This window comes from Cyprinodon tularosa, unplaced genomic scaffold (assembly GCF_016077235.1).
Source record: "Cyprinodon tularosa strain WSP-4 unplaced genomic scaffold, ASM1607723v1 ctg309, whole genome shotgun sequence".
In the NCBI taxonomy this organism is placed as follows: Eukaryota; Metazoa; Chordata; class Actinopteri; order Cyprinodontiformes; family Cyprinodontidae; genus Cyprinodon; species Cyprinodon tularosa.
In genome coordinates this window covers 39,400-57,783 of record NW_024039018.1, presented here as the reverse complement: position 1 = coordinate 57,783, position 18,384 = coordinate 39,400, and the positions used below count along the sequence as shown (strand labels likewise).

The window sequence follows — 18,384 nt, the reverse complement described above, 5'->3', positions numbered from 1 at the left end:
CAGGACCACCTGACGCCATCAGGACCACCTGACGCCATCGGGACCGCCTGACGCCATCGAGACTGCCTGACACCATCAGGACCACCAGATACCATCGGGACCACCAGGCACCATCAGACACATCAGGACCACCATCAGTACCACCTGACGCCATCAGGACCCACCTGACACCATCAGGACCCACCTGACACCATCAGGACCCACCTGACACCATCAGGACCCACCTGACACCATCAGGACCCACCTGACACCATCAGGACCCACCTGACACCATCAGGACCACCAGGCACCATCAGACACATCAGGACCACCATCAGTACCACCTGAGGCCATCAGGACTACCTGAGGCCATCAGGACCCACCTGACGCCATCAGGACCCACCTGACACCATCAGGACCACCAGGCACCATCAGACACATCAGGACCACCATCAGTACCACCTGAGGCCATCAGGACTACCTGAGGCCATCAGGACCCACCTGACGCCATCAGGACCCACCTGACACCATCAGGACCACCAGGCACCATCAGACACATCAGGACCACCATCAGTACCACCTGACACCATCAGGACCACCAGACTGGCTCCCCCTCCATATCGTCTTGGTGTTTATCCAGCTGGATTATTAGAAAGCGAAACAAGTGAAGCTGCGATGCGGAGGATGGGCCTCAGAGGAGACAGACACTGACCTTGGCGTTGGTTCCTTCTGCTCCCAGGGCCATCAGCTGAGCTACGGTGTGTTCCCGCAGGCTGTTGATCTCTGCCTGCTGCCGGCGGAGCTTGATGAGCAGCAGGGTCAGCTCCTCCGGCTGCACAGAGAAGGAACGAGGCTTCAGAGAAAACAATCTGACATTCTGACCTTGGAGTAAAAATGCCTCACAAAAAGAAAAAGGTCTAATGTTTAAGATGATCCAGCGGATAAAGCAAACTGAATCCAACCACCTGACAGAAACAGCTGCTTTCATGGACTGAGGAGCAGCTCTCAGTCTGTCCCTCCTATCTCCTCACAAAGCTGCACTTCTCCAAATCATTGCTGTACTTTTTCCTTCCAACAACTACCCATAAAAAGCTGCATGTCTGCTGAACAGCCTGTTTTAGGGTCGACCCTGGTCCTACAAGGCAGGGACATAAAATGGCTGCTGATCATCAGATTAGAAGAAGCTGTGGAGGAGGATCAGAGCTGGATTCATTCCTACGCTGTCTCAATGGAATCTCAATAGAAAGTTATTCCAGAGAGAAGCTGAAGGGAAAAGATCAGCATCATGAAAATCATCAAACCTCTCTTCTGATTTTTCTAATCCATGTTTTTTTCCTCCAGCCTAGAGTCATCATCAATAAACCAGAGAGAGCAGAGTCATAAGACATCTGGACAAAAAAAATCTGAACCCTATCGTTTGTTCCTAGTCTGGAGTTTGACCTTTGCCCTCTGATGAACCCTTGGATCTACTGCGATCAAACAGCTGCTGGACTCACCGTTTTCCCCTGCAGAGACTGTGGAGTGATGGTCTGAGGAGGGACGGCGGCGGCTATGGACCGTCGGTCAGATGGACATCCGTACTGTGTGAGGAAGAGGAGGATTAGCATTGAAGATGGAGCAAGATGCAACGGGATGCAGTAGAATGCAGCGGGATGCAGTAGAATGCAGCGGGATGCAGCAGGATTCAACAGGATGCAATAACTTAGAGCAGGATGCAGCAAGATGCAGAAAGTTACAGCAGGATGCAGCAGGATGCAATAAGTTAGAGCAGGATGCAGCCAGACGCAGCAAGTTGCAGCAAGATGCAGCAAGTTGCAGCAAGTTGCAGCAAGATGCAGCAAGTTGCAGCAAGATGCAGCAAGTTGCAGCACGTTGCAGCAAGATGCAGCAAGTTGCAGCAAGTTGCAGCAAGTTGCAGCACGTTGCAGCAAGATGCAGCAAGATGCAGCACGTTGCAGCAAGATGCAGCAAGTTGCAGCAAGTTATAGCAAGATGCAGCAAGTTGCAGCAAGTTGCAGCAAGATGCAGCAAGTTGCAGCACGTTGCAGCAAGATGCAGCAAGTTGCAGCACGTTGCAGCAAGATGCAGCAGGTTGCAGCAAGATGCAGCAAGATGCAGCAAGTTGCAGCAAGATGCAGCAAGTTGCAGCAAGTTGCAGCAAGTTGCAGCAAGTTGCAGCAAGTTGCAGTAAGATGCAGCAAGTTGCAGCAAGTTGCAGCAAGTTGCAGCACGTTGCAGCAAGATGCAGCAAGATGCAGCAAGTTGCAGCAAGTTGCAGCAAGTTGCAGCAAGATGCAGCAAGTTGCAGCACGTTGCAGCAAGATGCAGCAAGTTGCAGCAAGTTATAGCAAGATGCAGCAAGTTGCAGCAAGTTATAGCAAGATGCAGCAAGTTGCAGCACGTTGCAGCAAGATGCAGCAAGTTGCAGCAAGTTGCAGCAAGTTGCAGCAAGTTGCAGCAAGATGCAGCAAGATGCAGCAAGTTGCAGCAAGATGCAGCAAGATGCAGCAAGATGCAGCAAGATGCAGCAAGATGCAGCAAGTTGCAGCAGGATTCAGCAAGTTGCAGCAAGATGCAGCAAGTTGCAGCAAGATGCAGCAAGATGCAGCAAGATGCAGCAAGTTGCAGCAAGATGCAGCAAGATGCAGCAAGATGCAGCAAGATGCAGCAAGATGCAGCACGTTGCAGCAAGATGCAGCAAGTTGCAGCAAGTTATAGCAAGATGCAGCAAGTTGCAGCAAGTTGCAGCAAGATGCAGCAAGTTGCAGCACGTTGCAGCAAGATGCAGCAAGTTGCAGCACGTTGCAGCAAGATGCAGCACGTTGCAGCAAGATGCAGCAAGTTGCAGCAAGATGCAGCAAGATGCAGCAAGATGCAGCAAGTTGCAGCAAGATGCAGCAAGATGCAGCAAGATGCAGCAAGATGCAGCACGTTGCAGCAAGATGCAGCAAGTTGCAGCAAGATGCAGCAAGTTGCAGAAAGATGCAGCAAGATGCAGCAAGATGCAGCAAGTTGCAGCAAGATGCAGCAAGATGCAGCAAGATGCAGCAAGATGCAGCAAGATGCAGCACGTTGCAGCAAGATGCAGCAAGATGCAGCAAGATGCAGCACGTTGCAGCAAGATGCAGCAAGTTGCAGCAAGATGCAGCAAGATGCAGCAAGATGCAGCAAGATGCAGCACGTTGCAGCAAGATGCAGCAAGATGCAGCAAGTTGCAGCAAGATGCAGCAAGATGCAGCAAGTTGCAGCAAGATGCAGCAAGATGCAGCAAGTTGCAGCAGGATTCAGCAGGATACAATAAGTTAGAGCATGATGCAGCAGAATGCAGCGTGATGCAGCAGGATGCAGCAAGTTGCAGCAGGATACAGCAGCCAAAGGCCAAGCACCTTACCTTGCTGAATTGAGACCTCTGCCGACGCTCCAACGTGCCGTCGCCTCTGAGGACAGGCGAGGACACCTCAGACAGCGAGCTGTTGGGGTTGGCGGTGAGCTGCTGCTGAGGAGGGGAGAAGGTGCTGTAGAGCGCCAGGGATCCGTGAGACGGAGAGGTGGAGACGCAGCGTTCCACGGCGTGCTCAGAGAGGCTCCCCATGGTCTTGGTGCTGGGCAGGGTGCCGTAGCGACATGCTGGAAAGGAGCAAAAGTTGGATCAAACCACTGAGGGACGTCCACCCGTAACACAGGACTGATGGTGTCAAGATCAGGTGGGGTTTTTTTAGGAACTGATTACCTGAAGAAGCAACACAACATTCTGTCACCTGTTAGCAGGCGTCACCTAGAAGCTGCTCTGTTCCCTCACTTCTCTAACCGCGACTGACATCACCTCACCTGGAGCTTATCTGATATCCTGACCTCTACCTACAGGAGGCGCTGTTTGGATAGAGCTAACAGATCCTGATCCTGACTCTGAAAAGAAGGTAATGCTAGCATGGGGGGGGGTGGTTACCTGCTGGCTGGACCAAGCTCTGCCTGCAGAAGGCCTGCCTCTGCTGCCACTCGTACAGCTGCCACATGGTGTCGTCCCTCAGCGACCTCCTCTTCTCCGCTGTGCTGGCGCCGGGGCCCGGCCGGAGGGCCCGGTCATAAACAGAACCCGCCACGCTGCAGATGCTGTCGGGCCTGACTACGCTGTTGCGGGGCAGAGTGCGGTAACCTGCGGGGTAGCAGTGCACGGTCTGGGTCCTGTGGCTCGGCATGTTCCTGGGCAGAGTCTGGTACGACGTCACGCTGAAAGACACACAGACACTGAGCTGGGAGCGACAGTTGCTGATGGGGGCGGGGCTAGTTTGCCCATTGGACAGAGACTAAAATCTGAGCCCAGAGCTGAAACCTGAGCGGCTGTAAAGGAGGAAGCACCGTGAGGAGAAACCCTGAGAGTCCATCCCATCATTTCTGGAGCCCTTAAACCTGTTTTGTATGCTTTAATCCTCATCAGATGCTAGTAGTGATGAAGTCTTTTATGTTGGATTATTATTAACCAAAGATCTGTCAATCAAAGCTTCTAACTGGAGGGACGGTGTGAAATGTTGCAACTGAATGACAAAGCAGTGATTGATGAGAAGCTAATATGGTTAAACCTGAGGAAACAACCTATGTCTGACCAGTGGCATGCTGGGTAATGGGAGGACTGGGTCAGCTGATGATGCATGAACCCATGGTATAAAAACCTGCTAACGGGCTAATCCACTGATTAATGCATGACTGCCCAGCAGGAATCAGATGGAGGACTGTGTTCAGTGCGGCTTCATGCATATAGATGCACATTAAAGGGATAGTTCGGTATTTTTGACATGAATCTGTATGGCATCCCGCGGCGGAGGGAGACATGGCTGTTTTTGGGCTCGCTGTCTGAATGACGGCGCGCACTGATACGAACAGAGAGAAAATAGGACCAATTGATAACGACGTGTGACTTTTTCCACTACAATGTTTTTGGGATGCGAAAATATCACTCTTTTGGACACATAATGTTTTGGGAAGAGAAAAGTTTTATTTCGCTGTTCCTAAAAACCTGCAGGACTACTTTCGGCTTGACCAAAACTGGACGATAACTCTGCTCACAGGACGCTGCCAGGGGTAAGTCAGTGTGATTGCATGCCGCTGGTGATCGGGATGCCATACAGATTAATGTCAAAAATACCGAACTATCCCTTTAAGCTGCATCACTGTTTGAATCCAGCGGCTGTTTCCTCTAAAGATTCATCGGCCGATTACATCATAGCGTGATGCCGAGGTCTGTTCAGATTGGAAGACTCCTCGTTATGCAGCCAAAAAATGCAGCCTTATTTCTGCCTGATGATAAGGACGGGTCCGCTGTATCCTCCGTATCCCATGATTCATTGAGAGTCCAAGCAAGGCGGCTGCTCTGTGCTCAGAGGAAATAGAGAAATGGCGCCAAACAGTGGTGAATATTGGAAGTGTAGTTTAATATAATCTAAGTCTGTGAATAGTTCCGTCTGAAATGAATGAAAATAGTTGTTTTAATGGTTATTGAGTCAGATATGTGGCGGTAATGTTTGATTTATCTAAAAGGTTTTTATCTGTTACTGTGTAAATGGGATTGGCTGGAATTTAAGCTCAGATTCGGACTAAAAATCTGATATCTGAGACGACGGTACTGCTGCTGAAGCTCCTCAGAAATGGTATTAGCACCCAGAGCAGCAGTGAGAAGTTCAGCAGCCATTCTTTGCCTGCTTTGAACGTCAACTGTCACGGTTGCTAGGCGACAGAGCGTACGGGCGGTGAAAGCTGCGGAAGGATGGACCTGTTTGAATAAGGACCCGGTCCAGGTAGACCGGATCTTTGAAAACTCTGAAATCAAACACAGGCGGTATCTCTGGGCAGAGGAAGGGTCCCAGCATGCCGCTGGCTCTGACTCCGCCCATTTGGGCTGGTTGAATAAACCTCTGCATGCGAAGCTTTCATTAGACTGACTGTACCAGTTTGTTACTAGAATGGCCGTAAGTGGTTGATCAGTGTTGGATAAATCAAACTCAATAAAGAATCAGTTCTTTAAACCCAGCAGACGCTCAGTTTTCAGCAGCTGTGGGCTGTCGGTTGGAAACAGGTTCTCTAAAAGCCTCACCTTCGAGTGTCGTCCTCCAGCTCTCGGCTCCGCTGAGTCCGGACTCTGGCCTCCAGCTGCTGCATGCGGTCTGAGCCGGCCAGGCCGCCGTCCGGCTCCTGAACCGGAGCCGGGGCCTGCAGAGGAAGGCTGGCGGCGGTGCTGCTCTGACCACGGTCCCCCGGCGGTTCTGCAGGCCTGGACCCAGAGCTGACGGCCTGTGGAGGGTTCTGGGTGCTGAGGCCTGCCTGGTTGTGGCGTGATGCAGACACTGCGGCTGCGATGGCGGCAGCCTGAGCGGGCTGCAGCATAATGCTGCTGATTTTGGTCACAGACCTCTCTGAGCTGGGGTTCATCTGAAAGCCGTACCTTTCCCCGGCCCGAATCGTGGCGTACTTCTCTGCGTCTTTGACGGCAGCGTACCTGTTCCCCTCTCGCAGGGTGCTGTACTTCCTGACCTCCTTCAGGTTGCCGTACTTATCCACCATGTGGACGGTGCTCTGTTTGGTTCCCAGGTCCCTCCAGGTGCCGTACCGCTCCGTTTCCCTCAGTGAGAGCTGTCTCTTAACCTCCTTCTGAGGGACATAGCTGTGTCCATCGTCCTGGAGCTTGTGTCGATCTCCAACTTTCTGCAGAGCAGACCGTTCTCCATCTTTGGTGAGGAGGAACTTCTCTCCATCTTTGGAAGGAGCGTATTTCTCCTCTGTGGGGGTGACTGTATATCTGTTATTCACTTTCTGAACAGCGTAGTTCTCCACCTCTTTATGCAGCGAGTATTTCTCCCCATCCTTTCTCAGCAGGTATCGCTCTCCGTCTCTGTGGAGGACGTATCGCTCGCCGTCCTTCTGCAGCATGTAGCTAACTCCATCTTTCCTCAGGGAATACTTCTCTCCGTCTCTCTGTAGGGTGTAGTACTCGCGCTCCCTCTGCCGGTTTGGTTTCTCTGCGTCTTTCAAACGATCGGCCCGTGAAAGGGACTCCTGGCGCACGGGTTCCCTGTTCCGCTCATTGTTCTGGAGCTCCGGCTGAGTTCGGACCGCGTGATTCATCAGGTTGTTCCACTGCTGAGGCGGCTGCTGGTCCACGTTCAGCTTATCCAGTCTGTGTTCAGGAAGGAGAACAGGCTGTGAAATAAACTCACAGAGTAGTAACTCAGTCATGCATACATATATATATATATATATATACATATGTATATATGTATATATATATATATATATATATATATATATATATATATATATATATATATATATATATATATATATATACACAAACACTAACGTTCAAAATTTTGGGTTCACCCAAACAATTTTGTGTTTTCCTGAAAAGCCACACTTATTCACCACCATACATTGTGAAATGAATAGGAAATAGTCAAGACCTTGACAAGGTTAGAAATAATGATTTGTATTTGAAATAAAAAAAATTTTTTCATCAAACTTTGCTTTCGTCAAAGAAGTTTGATGAAATAAATTTTACGTATGGTGGTGAATAAGTTTGCAGCAATTACGGCATTGCAGACCTTTGACATTCTAGCTGTTAATTTGTACCAGCTGCCTTTTTCTGCTCTAAATAGTTCCTGCACTATTTGGAGGTGTGTTTAGGGTCGTTGTCCTGTTGTAGGATGAAATTGGCTCCAATCAAGCGCTGTCCACTGGGTATGGCATGGCGTTGCAAAATGTAGTTGATAGCCTTCCTTATTCAGAATCCCTTTTACCCTGTACAAATCTCCCATCTTACCAGCACCAAAGCAACCCCAGACCATCACATTACCTCCACCATGCTTAACAGATGGCGTCAGGCATTCTTCCAGGATATTTTCATTTGTTCTGCGTCTCACAAACGTTATTCTTTGTGATCCAAACACCTCAGACTTGGATTCATCCGACCACAACACTTTCTTCCAGTCCTCCTCTGTACAATGTCTGTGTTCTTTTGCCCATTTTAATCTTTTTCTTTTATTGGCTAGTCTCTGATATGGCTTTTTCTTTGCCACTCTGCCCTGAAGCCCAGAATCCTGCAGCCGCCTTTTCACTGTAGATGTTGACACTGGTGTTTTGCGGGTACTATTTAATGAAGATGCCAGTTGGGGACCTGTGAGGCATCTGTTTCTCAAACTAGAGACTCTAATGTACTTCTTCTTGCTCAGCTGTGCAACGCGGCCTCCCACTTATTTTTCTACTCTAGTTAGAGCCTGTTTGTGCTGTCCTCTGAAGGGAGTAGTACAAACCTAAGGAAATCTTCCATTTCTTAGCCATTTCTCGCATGGAATAGCCTTTATTTCTAAGAACAAGAATAGACTGTTAAGTTTCAGATGAAAGTTCTCTTTTTTTGGCCATTTTGAGCGTTTAATTGACCCCACAAATGTGATGCTCCAAAAGCTCAATCTGTTCAAATGAAGGTCACTTTTGTAGCTTCTGTAACGAGCTAAACTGTTTTCAGATGTGTGAACATGATTGCACAAGGGTTTTCTAATCATCAATTAGCCTTCTGAGCCAATGAGCAAACACATTGTACCATTAGAACACTGGATTGATAGTTGCTGGATGTGGGCCTCTATACACCTATGCAGATATTGCACCAAAAACCAGACATTTGCAGCTAGAATAGTCATTTACCACATTAGCAATTTATAGAGTGAATTTCTTTAAAGTTAAGACTAGTTTAAAATGATCTTGATTGAAAAGTACAGTGCTTTTCCTTTAAAAATAAGAACATTTCAATGTGACCCCAAACTTTTGAACGGTAGTGTATGTATATGAGGAATGTGGTCCAAATAAGTTTGATTATTTGTGTCTGGAGGAAAAACCTGCTGAGGAAGGAGGACAGCATGAAGTTCGGTACCAACCTTCTAACCGGTTCGCTGTGGACCAGAGCAGCATCTGTCATGACTTTCATCCAAGACTCCATCTCTTTAGCTGTGTCTGTGCAGAAGTAATAGGTCCTCATGTTGGGATGAGTGGCCTGAAGGGGGCGGAGGAAGGAAAGGGTGGGTGATTATTAGCAGAGAACCGAATAAAGGTCTGCAAAGTTCTCAGGGACCCTGACCATGAGCTGAGGTTTACAGTCAAAGATCAAACAGAAAGTAAAACTGATCAGAGGAACAGATGGAGGGAAACAGTAAAAGGTTAAATATCAAATAACAAAGCGTGTGTCTGAAAACCTTTGATCCTGGTCTCTGAGCTCCTCTAGGCGTCACTGAGGAGTGGCCATCAGGGAAACCCAACCCCCGCCTCCTCATCAGGACCAGACATCAGATCAGATCCAGTTGAACTTTCAGAGTTAGCAAAATTATTGTCTTCATCTAAGCCTTCAGCTTGTATGTTAGATCCAGTTCCAACCAGGTTATTTAAGGAGGTATTCCCTTTGATCTCCTCCTCCATTTTAGATGTGATTAATCTATCTCTGTTACAGGGATATGTACCTAAAGCTTTTAAGATTGCTGTAATTAAACCTCTGCTTAAGAAACTGTCTCTTGACCCAGATGACTTGGTCAATTATAGACCTATATCCAATCTTCCTTTCTTATCTAAAATTCTTGAGAAAGTAGTTGCCAAACGAGTTTTCGATCACTTCCACCATAATGAACTTTTTGAAGAGTTTCAGTCTGGCTTTAGAGCTCATCATAGCACTGAAACAGCTCTGGTGAAAGTCACTAATGATATTCTCATGGCCTCAGATAATGGACTTGTATCTGTGCTCGTCCTGTTGGATCTCAGTGCTGCATTTGATCCAGTTGACCATAATATTATTTTAGAAAGACTTGAATATTTTGTTGGAATTAAAGGAACAGCACTAGACTGGTTTAAATCTTATCTATCTGATCGAATTCAGTTTGTTCACGTTAATGACAGATCTTCCTCATGCTCAAAGGTTACCTGTGGAGTACCACAGGGATCAGTGCTAGGACCAATTCTCTTTACTTTATACATGCTCCCAATCGGTAGAGTTATTAGACAGCATGGGATTAATTTCCACTGTTATGCTGATGATACCCAGCTATATCTGTCTATAATCCAGATGAAGCTAACCCATTACATAGATTACAGGCATGTCTTGAAGACATAAAAACCTGGATGACTCTTAACTTTCTGCTTCTGAATGCAGACAAAACAGAAGTTATAGTCTTTGGACCAGAGTCTCTGAAAAAGAAGCTGATTAGTCAGTCACTTCATTTGGATGGGATTAAACTGATTTCAGATAATAAAGTAAAAAATCTTGGTGTTGTTTTTGATCAGGACCTGTCATTTAAATCCCAGATCAAAGAGGTTTCTAGAATTTCCTTCTTTCATCTGAGGAATATTGTAAAAATGAGAAATCTCCTGTCCAGGGGTGATGCTGAGAAACTAGTCCATGCATTTGTTACTTCAAGGCTGGACTATTGTAATTCTTTACTATCAGGAAGTCCACAAACTGTAGTTAAAAGCCTTCAGCTGATCCAAAATGCTGCAGCCAGAGTTCTGATGAAAATTAAAAAGAGAGATCATATCTCTCCTATCCTGGCTTCTCTTCATTGGCTTCCTGTTAAATCCAGAATAGAATCCATTTTTAAAAACCGAGGAACAACTACAATGGATTACGACAAAAGGTTAATCGGTCTCTTTGCCAACACCAGTAACAGAACCTGTTCCTCTTCGATGTCTAGCAACTCTAGATCCATATCCGTGACCGTGATGTCTTGCAGATGCACTATCGTTGTTTTGAAAAATAAACACTCCCGCCGGCACGGTCGTTCTTTTGACCATCTGCGAAGTTCTGGCGAGTTCTCCAATAGGCTCCCCCTTGCGCTTTCATGGGAAACTGCTGTGCGTCCCTAGAAATTCCAGACCGACGTTGCAGAAGCATACCAGCAAAACTGGTTCGCGACCAGACTTAAGCGACATTTGATGTGTGCGGTTGCAGAAGTATAATCTGCCATTAACACGGTAACTTTGGAGGAGCTGAAGAGTTCCACTGCTGACCGACTGCTGATGGGGCAAGAGCTGAGCTTTATGGTGGAGTGAAGGGAAGAGAAATCAGGCTCTAACAGTTCCTGCTAGAAGCCTCCTGAGGGAAGAACGTTCTTTGATGACATGCTACCATCAGCCTTAACACAGCTTTTCAATGTCAAAGGATGACGGTGCTAGCATAGTGTTGTGGGAATGCTATTCTCTAAGCTAGCCAGGAGAGCTAACACCAGGACAATACGGGGAGATTACCTTCTACCCTTGAAGCTTTAGCTATAACAGAATATTTAGATGAGAGCATTTTGATATGCCAGAAAGGCCTAGTCAAAGTCTAGACCTAAACTCAAATAAGAACCTATGTCAGGGATTAAAAGCGGAGTTCCACAGGGAACTGTGGTCTGCATGTGTTGAAGCTGAGGAGTTTAAGGCAGAAAACCCAACAAGCCTTCAGACTTTCATGACTGACTTTTTACTTTCTGCTGAATCAGTCAAAAAGAATCCAGACGAGATCCTCAGCCCAGCACCTAGAAGGGTTTACCTTGAAGGCATACTTCTTGCTGATGTGGTCGTCCACAGACAGCATGGAGATGTGAAAACTGGGCAGCAGGATACTTCCCAGGATGCTGTCCTCTTTCTCATCTACAGAAACAACAAAGCAAAATCTCAGACAAATATAGCAGGACATTTTTAGATAAAGTCACTCCATCTCTCCGCCGTCGGACATAAGGAATCAGCTGGAGATGAAAATGGGGCCGAGGCTCCACAGAAGGACTTCACCTGGGTGGCAAGGATGGCGCAGGGGATTCTGGGATCCCGTCTACCAAACCTGAACCAAATTTAGAACGAATGACACAAGAAAAGTAACACATTGCTGCACAGAGCAGCCGCTGTACCCAGAGCTGAACCACAGCAACGCCTCCTCCTGCTGCCATGTATGTGTATGTGAGGGGTTAGTGCTGTTAGCCATGTCTCAGTGAGCCCAATGAAGCTGCTCTCTCACTACAGTAGGTCCACAGATGTTGGTGGTAGATCATCAGGTTTCTGCAGCTGGAAGAGGCAGATGGTTCAGGACTTCCTCACCAAACCAAACTATAAGGATCAGAAGTGACTGCAGCATCCAATCGGATTCAACGGACCTTCTCATCATGAGGATAAGGGATAAATAATGCTGGTATGAAAATATTGAAGTTTTTAGACTTCGCTGCTCCTCCATCACTGATTGGATGAGATGGTTCATTTCTGGTTTTCCTCATTAGGTCAGTTTTGTTATGTAAACAACCTCCCCGCCCCCGCCCCCGGCGTTAGAATAAGTGAATCTGGTTCCATATTTGCAGGTTTATAAAAAGCATATCATAAAAAAATTCTTAGTAAAGTTTTTAAAATGATTTTCAAATGTAATTTTTTTTTATTTCAATATTTGTACTTTTTTTATATTTATTTTGTTTTCAAATTTCTCTTCTTTATGTGGAGTTTGAACAACTCTCTTCTTCTCAAACTGAATTTTCCAGGTCTGTTGGTGTGGGTGGAGCCACATTTCTATTGGTCCTCTGGGTGTCATCAGCGTTTCTATTGGTCAGAGCGAGCATATGGATTGGGTGGGAAGACAATGTGATCTGGCAAACTCAACCTGAAAATAAAAAAATCTATAAAAATAAAAGATATCAAAAAAGAAGCTTTACATTCAGCAGGGCCGTTTCAAGGAATTTAGGATCCCCAAGCAAAATTCACTTGAAGGGTAACGGCCCTGGAGGCTTATCCCATGACGGTGTCATTAAACTTTTCTGTGTCACTGAATTTAAATGTCTGCTCATCAATGTTCAATATCACCTGATCATAAGTATTCAAACCCTTTGCTGTGACTCATATTTAACTCTCATGCTGTCCGTTTCTTCTGATCCTCCTTCAGATGGTTCTGCTCCTTCATTGGAGTCCAGCTGTGTTTTATTAAACTGATTGGACCTGATTAGGAAAGGAACACAGCTGTCTATATGAGAGCTTCCAGCTCCAGACTATGAGGAAGAAGATTCTCTGGTCTGATGAGGCCAAGATTGAACTTTATGGAGTTAATTCTAAGCAGTATGTGTGGAGAAAACCAGGCACTGCTCATCACAAATCCCAGCAGTAAAACATGGTGGTGGCAGCATCATGCTATGGGGTGTAGGGACAGGACAACTGGGATATCCTGGAAGAAAAGCTCTTCCAAAGTCTCAGGACCTCAGACTGGGCCGAAGGTTCACCTTCCAACCAGACCATGACCCTAAACTCACAGCTAGAGGAACAACTCTGGGACCCTTCCTGAGCCCTGACCTAGCATCTCTGGAGAGACCTGAAAATGGCCGCCCACCAGCGCTCAGCAGCCACCCTGACAGACCTGGAGAGGAAGAACGGCAGAGGATCCATCATCATTCCCAGGAAGAGTCCTGGCTGAACGAGCTCAGAAGCTGCTGCTACTCAATACTGAGCAAAAGGTCTGAATACTTATGACCAGGTGATTCTTTTTTAATAAATATTTCTACATTTCTGTTGTTTTTTCTGTCAGGGTGGGTTGCTGAGTGAACATTAATGAAAAATAAAATGAACTTTATTGATTTTAGCAAATAGCTGCAATAAAACATAGTAAAAAATCTAAAGGGGTGTGAATACTTTCCATACCCACTGTACATATACCTGGGATCATAGCAGGTTATATGGTTTATTGAGGGATTACAGCAGCCATGTCCATAGTTGACCTTTAATCTGAGTGCTTTAAAGCCTGGACTGGTGAAATAATCGACAGAAAAATCTTTTTTTCTTTCTTTTTTAATTAGAACTGCCAATTAACTTTCTGACAAATGAAATAAAAACATACCTTTTGATTAAGTTAAACTAGAGCATTATTTGCATCAATTTTGATGCAGTAAGCATTTCTGTATAATCTTTTACATATTATCTGTTCGCTAAATGTGTCTGATTGTGAGAATTCGGGTTTTCAAGATCAAAAGCATCAGATGCAGAAGTCTTAAAAACTCATTTATCAGATGTGATACACTTGGCTTTAAAGGGTTAAATAAAGCATCTTGTAGTTGGTGTGTAGACGTCCATTCCAGGATCCTGTTCTTCAGGAAATGAGACGTTAAGCTTTCAGACCTAACTTTTTATTCACATTAACAGATTTAGGACTCTGAAATGTGCTGAAGCTTCAGTATAAATTCATTTAACTCTAACTTTACTGTTTTTTTTAGTGTTTCTATAATAGAATAATAATTTTAATGATTAATATCTATAAATAAAAAATCCTATGAAATCTCACTAGAATCATTTTTCTCGTATTTTATCAATTTTTCACGTCTCTCCTTCTGACTTCTCTGATGGTTTTCCATTTATTAGACTTTCTGGACGCTGTTTTGATTTACTTCATTAAACAAAATTTTCTTTGTCAATCAGCAATGGATGCTTTAAATGAAGCAGAAATATCTCCAAGCTGCTTCGGTTCGTCACATCTAAGAGCTGCAGGGAGCAGAACGTGGGGCTCAAAAACACCTGGTCCTCACTAATAATAGCAAGACATGAGAGTGTGTGTGTGTGTGTGTTCTCACCACGGTAGTAGAAAAGACACAGATCAGACAGAACGAACCACCTCTTCTTCCACAGCTTCATGCCGCTGCTGTCCTGTAGGGGTCAAAGGTCAGATGTTTTAGATACAGACATATCCTTCTTCACCCTCCTCTTCCTCCCTCAGTGTGGTTCTGCTCCACCCTGCTGTGGTGGAACTGGGCTCCTCCTATAGGAGAACCAGGCCAACAGGCAGAACCAAAGTGCCGTTTGGACCCTCCTGATACTGGGGGCCCACATTCAGCCATCAGTGTCCCCGAGTACAGGAATGAGCCATACCATCACTGCCATGGCAACCAAAGCTGAGAGGAGGGGAGCAACAGCATCATCTGGTCGGATGGATCAGATGATCCAAACCTGTATGAACCGGTCCGACCCAATCCAAACCAGTACACACCAGTTCAAATTGGTCCTAAATGGTCCAAATCAGTATGAATCTGTTCAAAGAGGTACAAACAGGTCCTAACCGGTCCAAACTGGTCTGAACCAGTACAAACCAGTATGAACCGGTCCAAATCAGCATAAATCATTCCAAACAAATCCAAAGCGTTCTGAATGATCCAAACCAGTACAAACCGGTCCAAAGCATTATAAACCAATCCAAATTGGTACAAAGCGGTAAAAATTGTTCCCAACCAATCCAAACCAGTACAAACTGGTCTGAACCGGTCCAGAGCAGTACAAACCACCAGTCCTTCCAGATCATTGTAGCCACAGCTTCATTCATTCCTCTTTGATCATCTGTGACGTTAGTGGAACGCCTCCCTGCTGGTTCCATCCAGGTGTTCTGAGGACCGACCCAGACTATTGGTCAGAACCTGAACAGAACCGGTCGGCTCAGTTGGACCAGTATTCAGGTTCCTGAAAACTCCATCTACACTTGGAGGTTAATTTGTAGTGTTAACGTCAGAAGAGTTACGGTCCATCAGGCTTCACTCTGACTCCCCTCCCTGAGTCTGGTCCGGTCCAGTCTAGTCCGGTCGGTTCTGTCTAAAGATTGGCACATTTTCTCACCAATGGCGTTTCTATTGAGCCCAACCTTCGGTCAGTTGGATCTTAATGAATGAGGCCATGAAGGTGCTGGTCTGGGCTCAGGATGTGGGCGGTACCAGAAGGACACGCCACAGATCGACTATGTTCAGAACCAGAACCAAACGGACTCTACCTGTTTATACAGCCAGCTCTTCTTCACCACCGGTGCATTCAGGTTCCTCTTGATGGAGTTCGACCTCTTCCCAAAGTTATGGATCTTCTTGGACGGCCTGGAAGGCTTCAGAAGGACAGATTGGATCATCTTTCACCGTTCAATCAGAAACATTGATCTGTAAGTTCAGAGTGAGGCCTGAGGACCCTCACCCTGGTGGAGGTGGAGATGGAGGTGGGGGCCTGGCTGTAATCGGAGCCACCGGTGTAGTTGGAAGCTTCACTCATGATGCTCATGGGACGCTCCTTCTGCTCAGCGCTGCCCTCCTGCTCAGCCGAGGCCTTCCTGGCTGGTCTGGAACAGACGGACAGAGAGGAGGGATTTCACAGGAGGTTCAGGAGTGGGTGGAGCAGCAGCGTCCAGGCTGAGTCTGTCACTACCCCACCCGTCCCGGAAGCACCATCCTTACCATCAGGTCAGATATCCACCCGGGTCGCCCACAATTTTGATTTGTAAAAAATACCTAAATTAGGTTTTTCCCTCCTTAAAAATATTAAGTGTCCTAAATTATAATGTGTTAAAGGTTAATAATGTATTACCTGAGAAAATAAATGCATTAAAATCCTTTCTGTTTTATCTGTACAGGAAATGGGATCCTACGCCACTTCCGGGTGCCAACTTTATCTGCTTTGGATTTAAACATAAATCTAGTCTTTTTGAGTTTTGTTTTCCTTTTGTATTAACATGATGATATATAGTGCATAATCTAAAGAAAGAAACAACTAAAATGCAGATAAACATGGTTTGATCCGATTTAGCCGGACCGCTCTGAGCATGTCCCATGATGACGTCAGAGAAGCAGTTTAACAGAGAAAATGGAAAAAGCATCAATTTTCATAGAAATAAACTGATAGAATAACAATAAATGATGGAAATAAGTAATTTTAGAACCATAAGTACATTATTTATGGAAACTGGGATGTATATATCTGGTTGGGCAAATGAGCTGATGGTATACACGGGTATACGGCGTATTACCACTTATTTTTTCATCAGAATTGCCCATACCCACATCTTTGATTACCTAATTACAAATGCCCTCAAGCATTAGCATTAGCCAACAGTTCAGAAAATGTTAGCAATGCTAACCCGTTAGCCTAACCTTGCCCGCTCTGATCCCCCCCACCCCAGCCCCCATATTCCCGTCAGACAGGGTGCTATCAGTGAAGAGGAAGGTGCCTCTTCATCCTTAAAGATGGCGGAACAACTTTGGATGATGACATCATCTACGCCTTTATTGTTTGACCTTGTTAACAATGTTAATGTCGACAGCACTGGGTTAGGAGAATATAGCACTGCTGATGTGTTACAAATTCATTTTTATGGCAAATAATATTATGTTACATGTTGTTTTATTGAATAATTTGAATGATGAATTCCACTTATCTTGTAATATAAGTGTGTGTGTGTATATATATATATATATATATATATATATATATATATATATAAATACACACACAAAATAGTCCTCATTTCAATTTATCAACTTTTTGTTTTTCTGATTGGTTTTGATGCGTTTTTATTTTTTGCAGTCTACATTCAACAACATTTCTGCTGTAAATCTTTAAACTCCTGAACACTTTAGAGTGGAGGTCTTCAACAGGGGGTCTGCAACCCCTAGGGGTTCCGCAGAGGTACTGCATGGGGGTCGCAAAAGTTTTTTTTATTATTTTTTTTTTAACCCCCCCCCCCTGCAATTTTTTCCAATACTTGAAATGTCTTTAAACATACATTACCATCTTTCAAGCTGGGCACCGTTTCATTCGCAACACCTGTCCCATCAACCAGGATTCAGAAATACTTTAATAATCCCAGGGAGGGATTACTTTAGTTACATTACTCCATCTGTAATAGAGTGACTATAGGACCAGTTTAATAGAACACTATTTCATACAATATATATAATTAGGGGGTCGTGCTCCATCTCTCCATCAGTTTGGGGTCCTTGACCTGGAAAAGGTTGCAGACTGCTGCTATTAGAGCCTCTTTCCATCCAACCCTCTGAGTTCCCAGTTAGAGATGTGAAGAGGAACGCAGAGAGGCTGTCTAACTGAGACTTCAACCTGCCTCTGGGTGTTTCTGCTGCACGCTGACTTACTGTTCATTGACCACAAAGATGCAGTTGTCTTGTGACGGGACGCCGGACACCGGGTGCTTGCAGGTCACCTTCCGTTCATTGTGGCTGAAGGAAAAGAGAAAACATGGAGGTTAGAAGGTGTCTGCATGAGGAAGCTGTGAGAGGAGCCAGAAGTGAGGACAGCTTCCTGCAGACGGTGCAGCAGAGCTCACCTGGAGCCGTGGGTGACCCTGAACTTCAGCATGATGTTTACAGAGCTGCAGCAGAGATCCTGCCCTAAAACAGGCGGCTCTCTTCCTGACCGTCCTCCGCCTGGAGGGAGGAGCAGCTTTACTCCTCCTGGTCAGAGGCTGCATCAGCAGATAACTGCTGACTCCTGTTTCTATAAACAGCAGGCTGCTCTGAGACATCCTCTGGATCCTCTTTGTTTTCTGCTATCTCATTTTTTTCCTGCCTTGAACGATGTCTGAACATTTTGAAATTTGGAATCCTGTCGGAGTTAAAGAAGAGGGAATCT

At 45.7% G+C, this 18,384-nt stretch overlaps 1 protein-coding gene across 6 annotated transcripts in view; it reads right to left on the bottom strand.

Annotated features, from left to right (window-relative positions):
- LOC119788025 (pleckstrin homology domain-containing family A member 5-like) overlaps positions 1–18,126 on the bottom strand; it is a 38,259-nt gene extending 20,133 nt beyond the window's left edge. For all 6 annotated transcript variants that reach the window (XM_038292143.1, XM_038292147.1, XM_038292144.1 and 3 more), the window contains exons 1-12: positions 18,080–18,126; positions 17,889–17,972; positions 15,940–16,081; positions 15,749–15,853; positions 14,568–14,640; positions 11,531–11,631; positions 8,895–9,010; positions 6,065–7,144; positions 3,926–4,206; positions 3,371–3,606; positions 1,476–1,559; positions 692–811 (exon numbers count right to left, since the gene is read on the bottom strand). In XM_038292143.1, coding sequence (XP_038148071.1) covers positions 692–811; positions 1,476–1,559; positions 3,371–3,606; positions 3,926–4,206; positions 6,065–7,144; positions 8,895–9,010; positions 11,531–11,631; positions 14,568–14,640; positions 15,749–15,853; positions 15,940–16,081; positions 17,889–17,972; positions 18,080–18,111 — 2,454 coding nt within the window. In that variant the 5' untranslated portion in view covers positions 18,112–18,126. The remainder of the gene's footprint in view (positions 1–691; positions 812–1,475; positions 1,560–3,370; positions 3,607–3,925; positions 4,207–6,064; positions 7,145–8,894; positions 9,011–11,530; positions 11,632–14,567; positions 14,641–15,748; positions 15,854–15,939; positions 16,082–17,888; positions 17,973–18,079) is intronic.
- Positions 18,127–18,384: the final 258 nt, after the last annotated feature.